The 18,133-nt window shown below is 33.5% G+C and overlaps 1 protein-coding gene across 4 annotated transcripts in view; it reads right to left on the bottom strand.

Annotated features, from left to right (window-relative positions):
* CCDC91 (coiled-coil domain containing 91) overlaps positions 1-18,133 on the bottom strand; it is a 290,110-nt gene that overhangs the window by 117,471 nt on the left and 154,506 nt on the right. For all 4 annotated transcript variants that reach the window (XM_033117969.1, XM_033117972.1, XM_033117970.1 and 1 more), the window contains exon 8: positions 2,040-2,147. In XM_033117969.1, coding sequence (XP_032973860.1) covers positions 2,040-2,147 — 108 coding nt within the window. The remainder of the gene's footprint in view (positions 1-2,039; positions 2,148-18,133) is intronic.

Genomic DNA, 18,133 nt, shown 5'->3' with positions numbered 1-18,133 from the left:
ACAGACAGACAGACAGACAAGCATGAGGGTGGAAAGCATATAAACATATTAAATCTAGGAAGTAGGTTTCTAAAATAACTCTGGGTTTGGCTTGTCTTTGATAAATGAAGCTGTCCCTAATCAAACACATAAGAAGTTAAAGAACCATTAACCTGACTGCGATGATTTGCTACCCAAAATGACCCATGGCTCCCAATTTTCTAGACAGGAAGCAGGCTGAAAAATGGTATCTCCAACAACGTTACTGAAAAATTTTAAACCTAGAAAACCGTAAACAACAATAGACTGGAGATCTTGTCCCTAAACCCTGAAAACAGAATCATGGTAAATCAAAGAGCAATCCTACACCCATGGCAGAGATTCTTATTTAATCTGTCCATTGAAATTTTACAATTGTCACATATTAATGACAGCTGTGTATCTCAGATGCTTAATATTTCCTACTGAGAGAGATTACAGTCAACCCCTTACCTTTGTCTCACAACTGTATACTAGATTTGTTGGGGGTAAATTCGTAAATTTTAGTTTCTAGTTCTCCAGGTCAAAAAGAACTATATGTCTGGACCTGATAATGTTTCTAGAAACTGTAGCATATCATTTCCCACCTTTAATCAGAGCTCCTGGACTTTTGAGCTTGAGGCATTAGCTGGTTAGAACTTTCAGATTTTCATCCACAAGAATAGGATAAGCAAATTTGCCTGTGAAATGGAGACTGTGACTATTTGGTGACCAAAAGAGTAGACTGTGCTATGTTAGTGCTGTTTATCAAATATTTCCTGCTCTCTTCCTTTCAGGTTCATGGTAAGATCTCACTAGCTGGCTGGCCCCAAAATGACTGGGGGAGCAGCATTGTGAATACAAACTGGGAATAGAAGTGTCATTTCCAGTCCAGAATATTGAATTACTGGTAGGATATCTGACTGGACTTGTTTTCCCTCTGCAAAGATAACAGGTAATGTTTCCCGTAAGACCTATACTATCAGGCTATTTCCTAGGGGAGTACAACATGAGAACAAGCCCCAAGATAAACCTCAATGTACGTGTAGCATGAGTAAGACACAAATAGTTGCTGTCTGAAGCCAGAGAAGTTAGGGCATACCCTAACCTGTCCTGGCTAATACATGCTTTATGCTGCCTCACAGTTCCCATCACCTTAATTCTTCTCTGTGATTTTTCTGTTATGTTATGAAGTTGTATAACTTCGTACCTCTGACAACCTGGTATATCACCACCCGAAAGAGTATGTTATTATCAAATACATAAAATTCCTTGTGTATTTCCTCTTCCAAGCCATTTGTTAAAACCACATTGAAAAATATTTAAGAGAACTGATCTCAATCTTGGGGATGTGTAAACATATTTACAAATCACCATTTCAATTCTATACCTAATTCTGTTTTCCTAATTCTTAGTGTATTTTCTTCTCATGATATCAAATAGGTCTTTTAAATAGAGTTGATTTTATTTTCACCCACCAAGTTTTGTTATTCCAAGGTGTTGCTGAGAATTTCTTTCATGTATTATTTGTACTATGACATATCCAAAAATGCTCTTCAACTGATTAGTGTAAATCAACTAATTGTCTTTAATGCCTTCTAACACATTAAATCAAGGAAAGAAAAATCAACAAAAATTCAAATAGGAACTAATACCTACATACAATGAAAGGTAACTCAAGCAAAAATATTTCTAAAAATTCAAATATTTATAAAATCTTATGCCACTGAAACCATTACATGTGCCATAGCACATTTATAGTCATCTATTTGCTTCGGTTGATAAATAACATTAAAACCCAGAAGTTAAAATAGGAATCATTAATTTGAGGGAGTCCTACATACCTTAGCCCTTTTGCTCTAATTTTAGTCTATCATGAAATGCCCAAACTTTAACATTGAGTTTACATAAGCATATTTTTTTCCTCCAAAGTACACCAAGGAAAGTAAATGGTACGAAACTGAATAAACAGTTATAAAGCTCTCAGGGGAGGAGAGTCAGAAGAAAAGTATAAATATATAATGGATGTACAATTTTATTACCTGAGTATTTAACAACTCCTCACACTTGTGTGCTTGTTTCTCAATTGCAGAAATGTACTGTTTTTCAATAGCTTCTACTTGCTGCTTAACTGAAGACTGTAGTAGTGCCTAAAAACAAGCAAAAGAAAAAAAAAGTCACGTGAATCACAGACAAAACTTGGAGTCTACTGTTGACATGATAATTTTTCTGACAGTTGTACATATCTGAAATATGATATTCTTCTGCATGAGAAAATACACATTTGTGAATACTGAAGCACACTCATATATACTTTAAGCTTTCGGGTTTAGGTTTTCCAGTTGCCAAGACTACAGTTTTTTGGCTCAGATGTTCCTTCCACACACCTCTCCTTAAAAAAGGCCAAGTCATAGAAGATGATAAAGAGGGTGAGTAGGTCTGTTAAATATAAATTCAGTTTAGTGAAGACCACACAGGATGAGGAGTGTATGAAAGCTGCTGAAAAAAAAAAAGGAGAAGAAGAAAAAAAACCCAGACATATTTCACTGGCTGACAAAACTCCACATCCTCTCGGCACACTGCAGTATCCCATGGGCCAGCATGATCTTCAAGACCACAAGTCAAGTAAAAGCAGATGGAAACTGAGCAATTTCAAACATAAAAGAACTGCCCCCCAGGAAGTTCACACCCCTAAAGTGAAAAGGTATAAGTCAAAGTGTGGAAGTCGGAATCTCAAGGCAGTATTTGTAAAGTAGTAAAACTTGGGAGCCTCGGACAAACTTAAGTGGGCAGTGTAAATGTTGGAACCTCCGTCAGTTAAATACAAAGATGTTAACACTGTTGTAAGGGAAGCCAAATCAGCATTTGAAAATGTTCCACCCACTCACTTCCTTATTGGAGATGCTTAGAATATTATCATCCTTTTTCCTTTCCTTTTTTTTTAAAGCATTATATGTTACACTTAACATATTCCCAATATTATCTTACATGCTATTTATAAATCCCAAATCATTCTAAAATATGCACTCAACCATATACATAAGAACTTTTCAGCAAATCTTCTATTTTTGAAGGTCTATCTGGATAATAAACTACTCATAATCAAAATAGTAAGTTGAAACAGACACACGTCTTATAGAAAGCAGACGCTTGGCACATTTACCAACAAAAGGAAAAATAAGCCAAATCTCTTAAATAATCTCTGTTATGAAACTAGATTTACTTGGTTGGAAATAACATGCATTAAGAGGCTAAATAAATATGCATGTTTTAAAAAAAAAAAAAAAAAACTCAGATGAAAATATTTTTAAAACCTCAGGATAAGCCTCCAGTTTTCAGATAATTAATTTTCTCTTGCAAATGTTAGACTGTGTGATGATGCTACTACTCCTATAATTCAATAGTCATCATGCTGAATTTACCAGAATTTACCAGAATTACTGGTAAATTAGTAAAGCAAAATAGAACTCTAACTGATGTTTAACCAAAATATAAAGAACTGTTTAATAGAACTGCTTTACCTCTTCATTTACACAGTTTATGTCCCTAAAGATTCCATAACGATTAATTTATGTAAGATGCCAAAATGTAACCTCTTAAACTGTGACTAGATCATGCAAAGCTCTACTTTACCTTTGGTATCTGTTAGACTTCAGAAAATTTAAAGAACGATATAGTTATAGACAATTCCCTTTGGTACATTCATTGAAGTTTTTGTAGAGAGAAAAATGCCACTCTTTTTTTGGACTTGGGATATAACAGAATTGTTTCACTTAATGAAAAAAAAACTGTTTTCCCTATAAATACCCAATTGTGATTTTTAGTAGATTATATCCTTTGTAAGGACAGGAAAGTTCATGAAATAAAATATTTTCTCACTATAATTAAGAATTTCAACTGAATAGTATTTTTTTTCCTCTATTGATTGATTTGTACACTATACAGGTATATTCATTTTCTTCCAAACTTCAAAGAGGCAAACACGGTAGGGTAACAAGTGAGAGCCAAAGCCATGGTTACGGAACAGGAAGAAAAGTCATGCAAATGTAACCATCCTTTCATATAGTTCAAATCTCTCACCTTAGCCCATTTCAGTTATTTGAATTCACCCATCTACAAAAGAGACATAAAGGTAGGTACTGGAAACATTAATATTAAAAAAAAAAAACAGTTTGTCCTCACTGAGTTCCTTCTATTGTTGAAGAGAAACATTTTCTCGATAACCACACACCATCGGTATATGCAAGGTATGTATCAGAGAAAGCAAAGATATACAAAGCCTGCCTGCAAGGTTCACTGGTATACAGAGAACACTAAAATAGATAAGAATAGCTTGAGTTAAGCGTGGAGGCAAGCAGTAATGCAGGAAGGAAGAAAAGTAGGCAGGTGTCAGATATTAAAGACACTGTATGTTGTAACGAGGTTGTTTATGAAAATGTGACCTATATTACTCAACAATAGGATTATCAGTGCCACCCTCGAAACAAAGAAGGTAATTTCCAAAAACTTTCCTTACAACTAGTATGTTAACCATTATGAACATACTTACAAATACACATTGGTATTAACTATGTGCTTTTACAGCTTGATCTATCATTACTTAACTGGTTATCTATTTTCCAATGTAATATCATAACTGCCTTTATATTTCTCATGTAAGTGTGAAAATGAGCATTAATCTTAACATTTCCCTGCAAGTTATCTATCTGATTTCTCTGTTGTCTCTACAGATACCAAAGACACAAGGAAGCCTTCCCTTGGGGTTATACAAAATTATAGAAAAATATATGAAAGAATTACTTCCTTTCTAACCTATTTTTAAACTATTCTTCACACATATAAAGCACTAAGACTCACAGTGTGTAGAGGCAGAAAAACAAAGATGTACACAAACATCCTATAATGAAAAAACAATGTTACCAAAGCCAGGGGATATTTTGTTAATTTTGAACATATTTAGGTTTTGGCCTCAGTTCTACTTGAGATTTTCTTTATCATCCCAAGGAACCTAATTCACTGAGCTTAAGAAAAACTATTTACTATACTTCTTTAAGAATTTTAAAGGTGTGAACAAGACTGTAGGTTCCTTTAACACAGGAACTATATATCACGTACAACTTCTTACAGAGTTCCTTGCACAAAGTACACCCATGCGATAGCTATTTGGTGAATAATGATCCTTGTATTAAGGTTAATACTTAAAAAAAAATCATAGTTTGAATGGTACCAATATTCACTGCAAAGTACACTAAGCTTCAAATTATAACTATTAAGTTACCAAATTTCTTGCTGAGTACATTTAATCCTTATCAGGAATCTCAACTTTTTGTTATTATTTTGGACTAGAAATGTCCATTCATTCTACTCCACAGGATCAATTTTGGGTAAATAAAATAGTGTGTGTGAAGGACTACAAATGCCTTAGAAGGAAAAGTATGTTATGAATTTTACAATTATTAGACTTATAGAAAACAAATATAGGTAAGCCCAAAACCACCCCAAAGCAACCAACACCCATAAGTATCAGTAGTTGATATGTACAGATGTTGATGGAAATGCATATACACCATAATTTAAATGAGAAGAGAAGTACAGCCAGAGTGGACTAGTGCAACCCAAACTATAGTCCATTGTCCAAACAAATCCACAGTTATTCTTCTCTCTTGAAACAGCCCAATTCTTACAGATCTGATTCCAGCATCATCAAAATAAATGACTTGTCCTAATTTGTAGAGCACACATGTCTAGGGAACCAGATGATCCATGAAACATTAATATCATATGGGCATTTAGTAGATAACCTTAAAAAGAATATACCGCAGCTAACTTTGGGAACCGTAATTAGATTATTTAACAAATCACAAAAATTTTAATTAATTCCTTTAAGTCGTACTTTACAAATGGAGAAAAGTATAAAGCTATGTATGGTGCAAGCTAGGGGCAAAATGTGTAATAAATAGCCCCAATAAAATTTAAGCCATAGGAGACAGAAATTCGGGTTTAATTCACCACAACAGTACCTAACACATAGAAAATATTTGACAAATATGTGGAGAATGAACTGAAGAAATGAATCCTGATTTCAGCATGTCCAAGTCTGGTTATTTGCCTATTCACAGAGAAACTATTAGAACTTGGATGTTAATTATGTCTATAACTATATTCTTAGTTTAGCTTTTTGGCTACAGTAGCATAGACAAATTAATTGTTGTAAAGGGTCATTTGAAATTAAGCACAATTTCAACTTTTTTGGAAAAATATCAGTTTGCTTTTCAAAAATGTATTTCAGATCTTTTCCCATTTTAACTAAATAAGCAAACTGTTTTTATTTATTTAAATAAAATAAGCAAAACTAAAAGGCATCTGCAAAATGGGTAAGTTAAAACTTTGAAGGGATACTTTTATGTTTTTTCTAGCATAAGTGCTCTTTTTGAGCAAAATATTACTTCAAATTTTGCAAGGCTATTATAATATCTCTGAAAATTTCAAACACCTTATAAGCAAGTTTATTATTCAAAAGGAGAGCCTATTTGACTGAGATGCATTTGAAAAATGATGACTCTCAGTCATTTCATGGAATCATCTATCTATTTTTCCATGAGCTCTACATATCTATTTTACAGGTAAAGAAACAGACACTGAGGTTAATAAATGTGCTCAAAATCAGATGACAAGACTCAATGGAACAAAGAACTAAATTCAAATGCATCCACTTGATTCCCTGTTTGTCTTAGCTGTTCTAACCCGGTACAGCAGGTTTCTCTTCATGCACTTAAGTACTTAATTTATTTTTATAGCCTCTTAATTATTTATTCATTCTTCATTTATTCATCTAATATTTACTAAACCCATACTTTATTCCAGACACTGTGCTAGACACTGGGAATACAGAGTGAACAAAATAGACATGATGCTGACTCTCCTGAATAATTTTCATTGGCAAGGGGATGGGGAAGGTGGGGAGGACAACAAAGATTAGAAGGTAGACAATAAACAAACCATTTTCTGATGGTGTTACATGGTATACAGAAAACAAAAATGGATAAAAATGAAGACTAATGCAGGAGAAAATTTTCAGAGAGGATAGTGAAGAAAGAGCTCTCTGAAGAAGTGCAAATAAGAGTTGAGATGGCACAAGTGAAAAAAACTCAGCTATATATGAAGCCTGGGGAATGAACATTTCTATCAAAGGAAAAAGTACAAAGTCTTAGGGTGGGAATAAGGCTGATAAGTTCAAGAACAAGAAAAAAGGCCACTGTAGAGCATAATAACCATGGATCGTATGAATCAGATGCTCCAGTTACACCAGATTTCTTTTTATCCTTCAATAGGCCAAACTTCTTGCCAACTGGGTCTGTGGTCTTGCTGAGCCCTATGTCGGAAAGTACATCAGAGGTCAGAAAAGGAGGTAGAGGACAAGAATCATGTACAACCACGGAAATGCATTTTAATTATATTCTAAGTGTAATGAGAAACCCCTAAAGCCTTTACACCAGAAGTTTCTATACTCTGATATATATTGTTATCATCTTCAAACAGTGTTCAAAGGATCAAAGGCATTCGAATGCTATCAAAACTTTCTCCATCAATAGACAATTTGTGAGAATGAAAATATGCAGCAATGATTTTTGTGGGCTACACATATATGTTAGAAACTTGTAATTAATGTACCTGCATAAACATTTTTTAAATTTATTGGGGTGACATTGGTTCACAACATTATATGAGTTTCAAGTGCACAATTCTATAATATATCATCTGTATATTGCATTGTGTTCACCACCCAAAGTCAAGTCTCCTTTCTGCACCATATATTTGACCCACTTTTCTCTCTTCATTTTCCCGCCATCTCTCTTCCCCTCTGGTAACCACCAGGCTGTTATCTGTGTCTAAAAGTTTGTTTGTTTTGTTCAGCTGTTTTGTTTGTTGCCTTCTGTTTTATATCATACATATGAGTGAAATTACATGGTTCTTGTCTTTCTCCATCTGACTTATTTTGCTTAGCATAATACTCTGAAGATCTATCTATGTTGCCACAAATGGCAGTATTCCATCCTTTCTTATGGCAGAGTAGTCTTCCATTGTATGTATGTATCACATCACCTTTATCCAAGCATGCATGAAGGATACTTAAGTTGGTTCCATGTCTGGTCACTGTGAATAATGCTGCAATGAATACAGGCATACATATATCTTTACGGATAAATGTTCTCAAATTTTTCGTGTAGAAACCCAGAAGAGGGATTGTTGGGTCATATGGTAATTCTATTCTTAATTCTGTGAGGAACCTCCATACTGTTTTCCATAATAGCTCTACCAGTTTACATTCCCAGTAGCAGTGTATAAAGTTTCCTTTTTATCCCATGTCCACTCCAATACTTCTTATTTCTTGTTTTATTAAAAACAGCGATTCTAACTTGTGTGAGGTGGTATCTCATTGTGGTTTTGATTTGCATTTCCCTTGTAGTTAGTGAAGTTGAGCGTCTTTTCATGTATCTGTTGGCCATTTGTGTATCTTCTTGGGAGAAGTGATGAACATTTTTTTATTCAGTAAAAATTAAGAGTAATACAATTATCCTCTCTGGTAATGAAGGAGTTATTCGTAGTAAGAACTAGCTCAGTTTGCTTCATGTCTCACAAAAATGTGCCATAGATATACTACAAATATATCTGGCAGGCAATACTTAACTTCAGCTTAGTCTGGACAATCGCATGCAGTTCTTCTACGATACTTACATTCTCTACTTTATTGCGAATAGACTGGCAACAAAGGCTACGAAAATGAAGACATGGTGTCCAAATGATGACAGCTGAAAAGATTGGGATCTGAATGCTGATCTTGGTTTCCAACTTGTCTTAATGTTCAATGACTCTTGGCTAATGAAAGATACATTTTGCCCACTTGGGGGTCTAAAATGTTAATCTACAACTTTGTTGACTTGTAGTTCTGGGGAAGAAAATGATAGTTTTATATATCATATATCACACAAATATACTGTGTGTGTGTGTGTGTGTGTGTGTGTGTGTGTGTGTGTGTGTGTGTGTGTGTATTTAGGGCCTCAATCATAGAAGTAGTAATCCAACTGACAGATAGATGTGGTTGTGTTAGAAGAGAAACATTAGGCCATCTCTGAAAACATGTTTAGACATTTTAAAAACTTCATGGGAATAGAAAAATAAATACTGTAATTAAAATCTATCATGGAGAGGTGATTTAAAAGTACAGTGTAAAAAGGACTAGGGAGTGCAATTCTCCAGGGGAAAGATTTCTATCTAGACTTAAGGCTTTCATTTACTCAAAATTGGCTCCAAATTTAAGTTTAGGTTCATGGTCTCCTGCTACTCGGGTTGGCAGAGGTTAGGCAACACTCAAACCCAGTGAGTTCCGCTCAATCCTTGGGGAGAATGAAGGTGCATGTTTTTCAAAAGTAAATTCCAGATGTCTGAGGAGTAATAATGATGGATTTGGCCATATTTCTTTTTAGAAAGCAACACAGAAATTATGACCTAAAATTATGGAAAAAATGGACTGAAAAACAAAAGATTTCTCCCTTCCTTTTCCCTTAATTTTAAAAAAGGAGGAGAATTAACGAGGTCATGTTGAGGCTGCTGAAAACGTATCCTGTTACAGATCTCAAACATTTGGAATTGCTGTGATCCTCAGGTTTTTCTATGTATTTGAATTACAGTGCAGAGGTACTATACAATTCAAAAAGAAAAATGTTAAATTATGGGTGTAGATCTAAACATGGAAATTCAATATAGTCTAGCCATGCTATAAAGTGTTTTGTAGGCTGTGAAAGCCAAAGAAAATCTTCAGGACTGAGGGAATCATTCCTATTGGCCTTGTTGTTAAGGGATTCTAGTAACATAAGAGTTGTTACCTCAAACACCACAAAAGTCTCCCAGTGAAAATTTCTTTTGTGCCATGGACAACACATTAAAATTAAGAAGTTTCTAAAATTAAGTACAGCACAGAGGCTTTGCATGTCTGCCTTCCAGATACTTTAAACTTCTGAAAAGATGCCATATGGATATGCCTCTCCCTCAGATGCCACAATATTGTTCCCTGTGACTTGAGTAAGAGCTGCAGTTTCAGAGAGAGAGAGAGAGAGAGAGAGAGAGAGAGAGAGAGAGAGAGAGAGAGAGAGAAAGAAATTCTTACTAAAACAATCACTTCAGAATCTTTCATAGGATTAAATGAAGCACCTGATTATTGAACACTAAAAACCCATGCATCTAATTTTCTGAAATATCAGAAACCATGGAAGGAAAGAAACCCATCTAGATGTCAGAAATATTTTACCCTAATACGCATGCATTACCATTTTAAGAAGGGAGGTATGATTTGTTGAATACAGCTCTGAATGAAACTTTGAGTGACCTGGATTTTATTTAAAACTCTTCCTTTGCTTATATGTGTTTGATCAAGGCATTATGTTTCTCTCTGTCTCAGATTCCTTATCTAATCAATGGGGGAGAATAACAGATATAGTTTCTTCTCTGTCAATAATGAAGGAATTCTGTGAAATTATAACAGTTAATTTAATTCTTTATGCTGATAGTTCAAAATGGGATTTTTCTAACCACTCGCTGATTTTTGACAACTAAGTTCCTCACTTTTTCATGATAAATGAAACTCATGCTCTGTGGATTCAAGATACGATCAACAATATCTTTTAAATCACTAGATGTAAGAGCATTACAGTTAAGAATTTTCTTCCAAATTAATCAAGATCCATTCATCAAACAGAGATCTCAAAGATTAGAAAAGAACTTTTTTCCACACTGAAAAACCATCAACATTAAGGTGATTAGAGACTTCTCTTAAATCAATTTTATCAGAAAGTACACTGACAGGATCAAATTTACCTTTATGTTTCCTTTTTGATCATAAAGAGAATAAAATTGTGAACTAAGATAATAATGTAAGATACTTCCACTGGGTTCTTTTCCAGTTAAAAATTAACTATATATCACAGAAGTTATAATGTTCAGATTAATACGTAAAATATTTAAAATCCATTGGATTGGGCATCAAACTACAAGAAATCTCATCTCCAGGACTAGAGCAGGCAGCAGATGCCCCTGCAGTGCTGAGCTCTAGCTTGACCGTGTAGGGTTAGGGAGAAGTCCCAGGGGAAGGGACAAAGTCATCAAAGTGGCTCAGAGAAACCAGTAATATACTAACTGGTATGAAGTATTGCACTGTTGTAAAAAGGCACAAAGTGATGCTTGCCAGCTGGACATTAGCCCAGATTGGGTTGTTATAATGGATTAATTATCAAAAAATTTGGCTACATGAATATCCTGCTAAACACCAACACAGGATTCAAGTTAGGATCAAACGTTGAACGTGGTGCTTCTGACTACATAGACTAAATAGACCATATATGGACTCTTCCTCCAATGGAATTCCTTTCTCATTGCTCTAAAGCAATTTGACAACCAAGTCACTGCAAATCAGAGACACGGCAATTTTAAATAATTTATCCAGTCTCTGAAAAAATAAAGCCCAGGAAATAGAAGGTGAGTGATTCTCAGAGAGCAATGGGAGCAAAATTTAATTTTCACTATGCATACTTCCGTGTCTTTTGAATTTTGTATTGTATAAATATGTTACCTTGTCAAAAAATAAGGTATTTTGAAAATCATAGGGCAAAACATTCTATTATCTAACAATTTATCCTGGGTGTAAAATTACTATTTTCATATGCCAAGTTTCCCCAAAGCTGATTAACGAGAACTTAAGAATAAAATCAAAGCCAGGCTTCTATTTGATACTGGGTTGCACACTGATTAGAAATGTGACAGACATCCTAAAATGCTATTCAGGTTCTTACTTCTCTGTCACTGGTTCTTACATCTGTTTGCCTTCCTTAGAGTCTGTGTTTTACAGTTCAGAGAAAAGCATAAGGTTAACCATTCCTCTCTTTCAAACAAGCAAAACATTTAAAAAATTAAAAGTAGTTCCTGCACACATATTTTCATTTAGACTTAGAAAATTAAATGAGTATAACTTTCATCAGTTTATCTTTTCTGCCTTAAGAACTATGGCATGCATCCTTTCACTAAATGGGATGTTGGTGGCCAATAATAAAATGAATAAAAATAAATCTGTTAACCCACACACTTCAGGTTTTTTTTCCCCTAAAGTCTAATTATGAAACGTTTCTCAGGCAATATTGAAAATTGAAAATGCCTGAGAGCAGACAGACCTTGCTGAAGATTCAGTTTATTAAAATAATGAAAGATTAAGATCCATATAACTGGGTGGTGAACACACAATGGGATTTCTAGATGATGTAATACAGAATTGTACACCTGAAATCTATGTAATTTTACTAACAATTGTCACCCCAATAAATTAAAAAAAAGATCCATATAATTGATACATTAACTGGCATAGTTACAGAAATGATATTCTTTAGAGATGCTACTGTATAATCACTCTTCCAGCATTATTACTAGAGGTAGAAACTTGTTGAATAAGCTTAGGTAAAAGGAAGATTTGGAAAAAACCTTTAACCCATCAGAACAGGTCAAGCCTCATTCGGGCCAATATGGAGAGACAATATTAAGAACACAAGATACTTATGATAAAGTAGTCTGAATCTTTATGATAAGAAGAAGAAATCTGTAATTCATCAATAATATCTCGGTGGGATAGGACTGCTAGTGATAGAATTTTCAAGTCTGATCAACACTAGTCACAAATATTAACCTGACAAGTTATAAAAAAGAACCCATAACACTGAAAGTGCATTTTAGAAGCAAGCCAGATATAACTAATGGGGGGGAAGGCAGGTCTTAACGTATCTTAAGAAACAACTAATCAAATAAACACTTTTTTCATTTAACATTCATTTAACATATTGTTTATTGTTGGAGATATTTTTCAAGGTCTGCTCTGCAGCAGAAATTTGAAATTTATATCCGCAATACAGAATAAAGCCTTCCCTTCATTCCTTTAACTATCCAGGCTAATGATCCAGTCACAATATAAAGGCAAGCCTTAAATCTATATTAGAACAAGTTTTCTTGCAAGGTTTCCAATGCCTTTTGGTTTTGGCCTCACGGATAAAACCACAAGAATAGCCTTGCATGCAAAATTCTGGCTTAGCCCAGTAAACTCAGAGGCACACAAGAACTATTCTCAACTACCAAACCTTTCTCAACCCTCTGCCGAGGTTAAGTTTGGTGGGAGGGATAAGAATGGACAAGCCAAGTGGTTAGTTCCAAACCAATCACTAGTATCTAGCATGCTGTTATGCCAAACTCTACTGGCAACAGCACACATCTTTTGTCCAGGAAAAATCTGATCATATGATAAAAGCTGGAATTTATGAGAATCCTTGTTCAATCAAATAACTGAAACTATAAATTTATTTCATACTTCTGGATTAACAAAACAGTAGAATTCAAAAAATGTATCTATAACAAGTCTCATATCTTAATTTATACTTCTCGTCTCTTTGCACAAAAAGTTAGCAACCTCTAATCAAGGGAAAATATCAAAAGAAGAGAAAACAAAGTTGTTTTCCCCCTCCTTGGAGCAGAGCTTTATACAATACAAGTAATTCTACACCCTGGGAAAAATTGGTCTCCTAAATGTAATATGTTCTCCCTTATAAAACAGTATAAACAACTCAAGAGTTCAAATAAAACACTAGCAAGTGGGTGCTTTTGAAACATAGAATATAGCAAGCATGTGATACTCCAAGCTGGCATTTTTCATATGGTACACTGCTAAAATTCAAAGCAATCCTTACCAAAAGGTATTTAAGGAATACTTAACCTTTACAGAAAATGCACAGAAGACCAACACACTCAATAAAATCAAGGTTGGGTAACATGGGAAATGAATATATAAAGAATTTTAGTAAAGATAATTAAGGGCAACTTAAGTTCATGTAGCAAGTTTGCATCACTTTTCACTATGAGTAGCAAAACATTTTTGTGCCTAATAAAACTCTAGAGTAACTGATTCAATACGCTGATACTTAAGCAAAACAAAAAGAGAAAAAATTTGTATCAGAAAATTTTCTTCATAAAATATTCTAAGACTTTAGAAAAAAAATCTGCCCATTCTTTGCTTTCTCATTTAAATAGTCATGTATTTATAAGCACTATTGATGTGACTAGAATTCATTGGTGTTTGGCATCTGGGTCGTAACATACAGAATTAAAGATCATCAATTCAGTCAAGCTTCAGAAACAAAGATTGTGAAAGAAAAATGGGTGTGTATCTCTGTATGTCTAGTTCAGTGTAGATATCTTGAGATGTGTTGGATATCTATAAGTAAGGATGACTTCTGTAAATTTACTATGCTTGGCTAAATGCATGTACACAATACCCAGGGTGAGAAAAGAAACTATTAGAGTTTGAGAAGGTATACAAAACGTTTCTAGTTTCAAGGTGAACGTGATGACTAGGAACTGATTTCCATATCACCAAAACACTAACACAGGAAAATGTTTAGGTTAAGGATCCATAAGAGGGCCAAGAAACATATAATAGACCTTAAATCATTATAGTTATAATTTATTTGATGTTTGCATATAAATATTAAATCAAACTGCATTTCCATTTTTGTCTTTTTCAGGCTATTTTTTAAATCTCACTTTCAATACTCTGTCAACTGTCAAAATTCAATAATGTTTCAATACTTCTATCTGCTATGATTTGAAAAGTATCTAAATCTCTTAAGTTTAAACAACAAAAACAGCAGAGTGTAATTGAATTTAAAATATAAAAAAAGTTAGAGCCATAACCATGAAAATAACTTGCAACTGTAACCTCAGGATGAAATTAAAAACTTTGTATAGAACAGTTTCAAAAGGAAAAGGTCTTTTTCTAATTGATCTACCTTAAAGCAAATACCACATTAAAAAAAAAAAAAAAGATGAAGAAAGGAAGAGGGGAGTCTGTTGTCACTGCCTTGAACAAGAAGACTGTGTATATAGTAGCAAACAAAAATGTTAACCAAAATATATGTTCATATCTTCTTTGTATCAAACTGGATTTTTAAATGAACTGGACTCAAAGTAAGATAAAATAAAAACAACATGTTGAACTTAATTTCTTGAGCACTTTCCACTCACTGTTATAGTACATTAGCAAAAGTTCCAGCTTTGAACTTTAACACACTGAGTCAACTAGTACTTCCTTTGGAAAATTCTTCCCCAAAGTTATTTAGGATAAAAAGAAAAGTAATTTTAAGAAGGTGTCAGGACCTAAAATGACTTTACCTCAAGTGCTTATATACAACATGTTAATCGAATAGTATACACAGAATTCTAAAAAGAAAAACACATCTGTGCAAGAAGTGAAAATAGTTGAATACTCTCTCTTTAAAAGACAGGCATCTTATTCTTTAAGTTATAGGATTACATCTACTTCAGCAAACATGCCTGTATTTTTTTCCATGTATGACTTTCTTTCATAGTCCTTCTGTGATATTACACCATCCTCATTATAAAAAAATTTCTTCTTACCATGATCACTTATCCCACATCAAGGAAAGCAAGACATACGTTTACAAAAACAAACCAACCAGCCAACCAACAAATAAACACTTAATGTACGATAAATTCTAGTTTCTTAGTTATAGCTAAAAATATGATTTTTTAAAATTGTTCATAAACAGAGAGCAATCCATCCTACAGTCATTTAGGTTCTGTTAGAGTATCTCATCTTTCTCATATGGAGATTTTTTTCCCATGATTTCAATGGGAAACACACACACATATATATGCAGGCACCCACATGCACACACACACAACCTTGACAGGTTTAACATTAGATGCTAAAAATGGGAAAACATGGCAACAGGCTTAAATAGACAGAACACATTCAAAGACAAACATGAAGGGAAATTACAATGATTAATCAATAAGCTCTACTAATAGAAGTTCTTAGCAGTCCCAAAGTAGAAATTTTTGCAGAAATAAAATGTTCTTTTGGGAATTCATAGAATTAAGATAATTAAATTATTATATATCATCCTGAGGTAGAAAATGATATTAGTACATAATACATAATAATAGTACAAAAAACACTTTAGAATTTAAAGTTGTTCAAATATGGATTACATTGCAGAATTTTTTTACCCAGATCCTGAAGTATATAATTTGAAGTTGTATGAATAAAAAGTTATCAAAAAATCTAAATTATAATCTGATGAGGTCAGCTAATCCCTTAAATAAAGAACTAATACAAGGTGAATCAGAACTTTGAATTCTTTGTGAAACATTTAAATCATAGCAAAGCTTATTTCTAATTTTAAATCAGAAACTGCTGATCACATCATTTGGAAACTTTAAAAAGTGCTATTCCATTTGAATAGTATTAGGTACGCAAGATACGGGAAGCAAAACATACTAGAATTTTGGGGTATTTTTTTAAAATCTGATCGCCAATGTAAAAAATTAGATTGGAATTTAGATTATTATGTTTTAAATTAATATTTGAAGCCATGATAATTTGCTGAAATAAAACTCCAAAACATATGCTAAAATTCATAAGAGGTACAATATCAGAATTTACTCATGCAAAACGACAGTCCTACAATTTAGAAAAAAGGAATATTAAAACATGCAACATGAACTTTGAAAATATCATGGTAAGTGAAAGAAGCCGGTCACAAAAAACCACAAATTAATGATTCTATTTATATGAAATATCCAGAAGATGCGAATCTACAGTGACATAATGTAGATTAGTGCTTACCAAGGGCTGGGAAGCAGGGTAGTTGGAAGGGACAGAAGAGTGACTGCTAATAGGTACAGAGTTTCCTGTAGGGGTGATGAACATGCTTTAAAATTAGATTGTGATGATGGTTGTACAATTCTGTGAATATACTAAACACTACTGAATTATAAACTTTCAATAGGTGAATTTTACAGCATGTGAATTATATTTCAATAAAGTTGTTCAGAAAAGATTATAAAATATTTAAATAGTATCACTAGCTTACTCTAAATCAAAATATATGACTAATAAACTTTCCTCTGTAGTTATCATTACTGGATTATTAGTTCAGGTTCTTGGAAATCACAGTGACAACTCTATAACAGTTTAAATTGATTATAGTTCCTGAAATACATATGTACAAATGTAAACTAGCTCCAAACGGTTATTATAGTCCTGCAATCAAACTCTCTTTAATAAAGAAACTTCTAAGCTTTATTGTGGGATAGAATGTAGAAGAAGTAAACAAATTTGGAATAACTATAATAAAAATTACACCATTACTGATGTTGGCATTTTACCAGTTCAAGTGTAAAAGCCTTACTTTTCTTTATGTCCTTTATTCTCCTTTGTTTATACTATAATTTTCTTAACAATTTACTTTACATACACTGAGAAACACATCAGACAATGCTATAATGTTTTATTAACAGTCAAACATAATTTTGGAAACTTAAAAAGAGTCTTTTGTAGGGGGCAGCCGGTTAGCTCAATGGATTAGAGCATGGTGCTGATAACACCAAGGTTGCCAGTTCAATCCCACGTGAGCCATTGTGAGTTGTGGCCTCTTTAAAAATAATAATAATAATAATAACATAAAAAAATAAAGTCTATTTAAAAATAAAGGTCTATTGTATTTATCCATATTTTTGCTCTTTCCTAATGTTCCAAAATTCCTTCCTGTATCACTTTCTTTTGTTTAGATAACTTCCTTAGTAATTGTTTTGTGTAGGTTTGCTATGACAAATTTTTCTTTCATCTGATTTCCTCTCTTCATTTCAGAAGTATATTTTCACTGGCTATAGAAATCTGAGTTGAAGGTTGTTTTTTTTTTAGCACCTGTTCCATTTCCTTCTGCCCTCCTTGGTTTCTGAGGAAAAATCCGATGTCATTCTAATTTATTTTCTTCCTCAAGATAAAATGTCATGTTTCTCTGGCTTTCAATAGTTTTTTTTCTTTGTCTTTAGTTCTCAGAAGTTTGACTGAAATGTGTATTAATCAGGATCTCTAGAGAAATAGAATCAGTAAGATGTGAATCAGTGAGAGAGATTTGTTGTAAGGAATTGGCTTCACAGTTATGGAGGCTGTTAAATTTGGTATCTGTAAGGTAGGCTGGCAGACTGGAGACTCAGGGAAGAGCTAATACTGTAGTCCAGTCTAAAG

This window comes from Rhinolophus ferrumequinum, chromosome 10 (assembly GCF_004115265.2).
Source record: "Rhinolophus ferrumequinum isolate MPI-CBG mRhiFer1 chromosome 10, mRhiFer1_v1.p, whole genome shotgun sequence".
In the NCBI taxonomy this organism is placed as follows: domain Eukaryota; kingdom Metazoa; phylum Chordata; class Mammalia; order Chiroptera; family Rhinolophidae; genus Rhinolophus; species Rhinolophus ferrumequinum.
The sequence above is the reverse complement of the archived record's forward strand: the minus strand, read 5'-3'. Positions and strand labels throughout refer to the sequence as shown.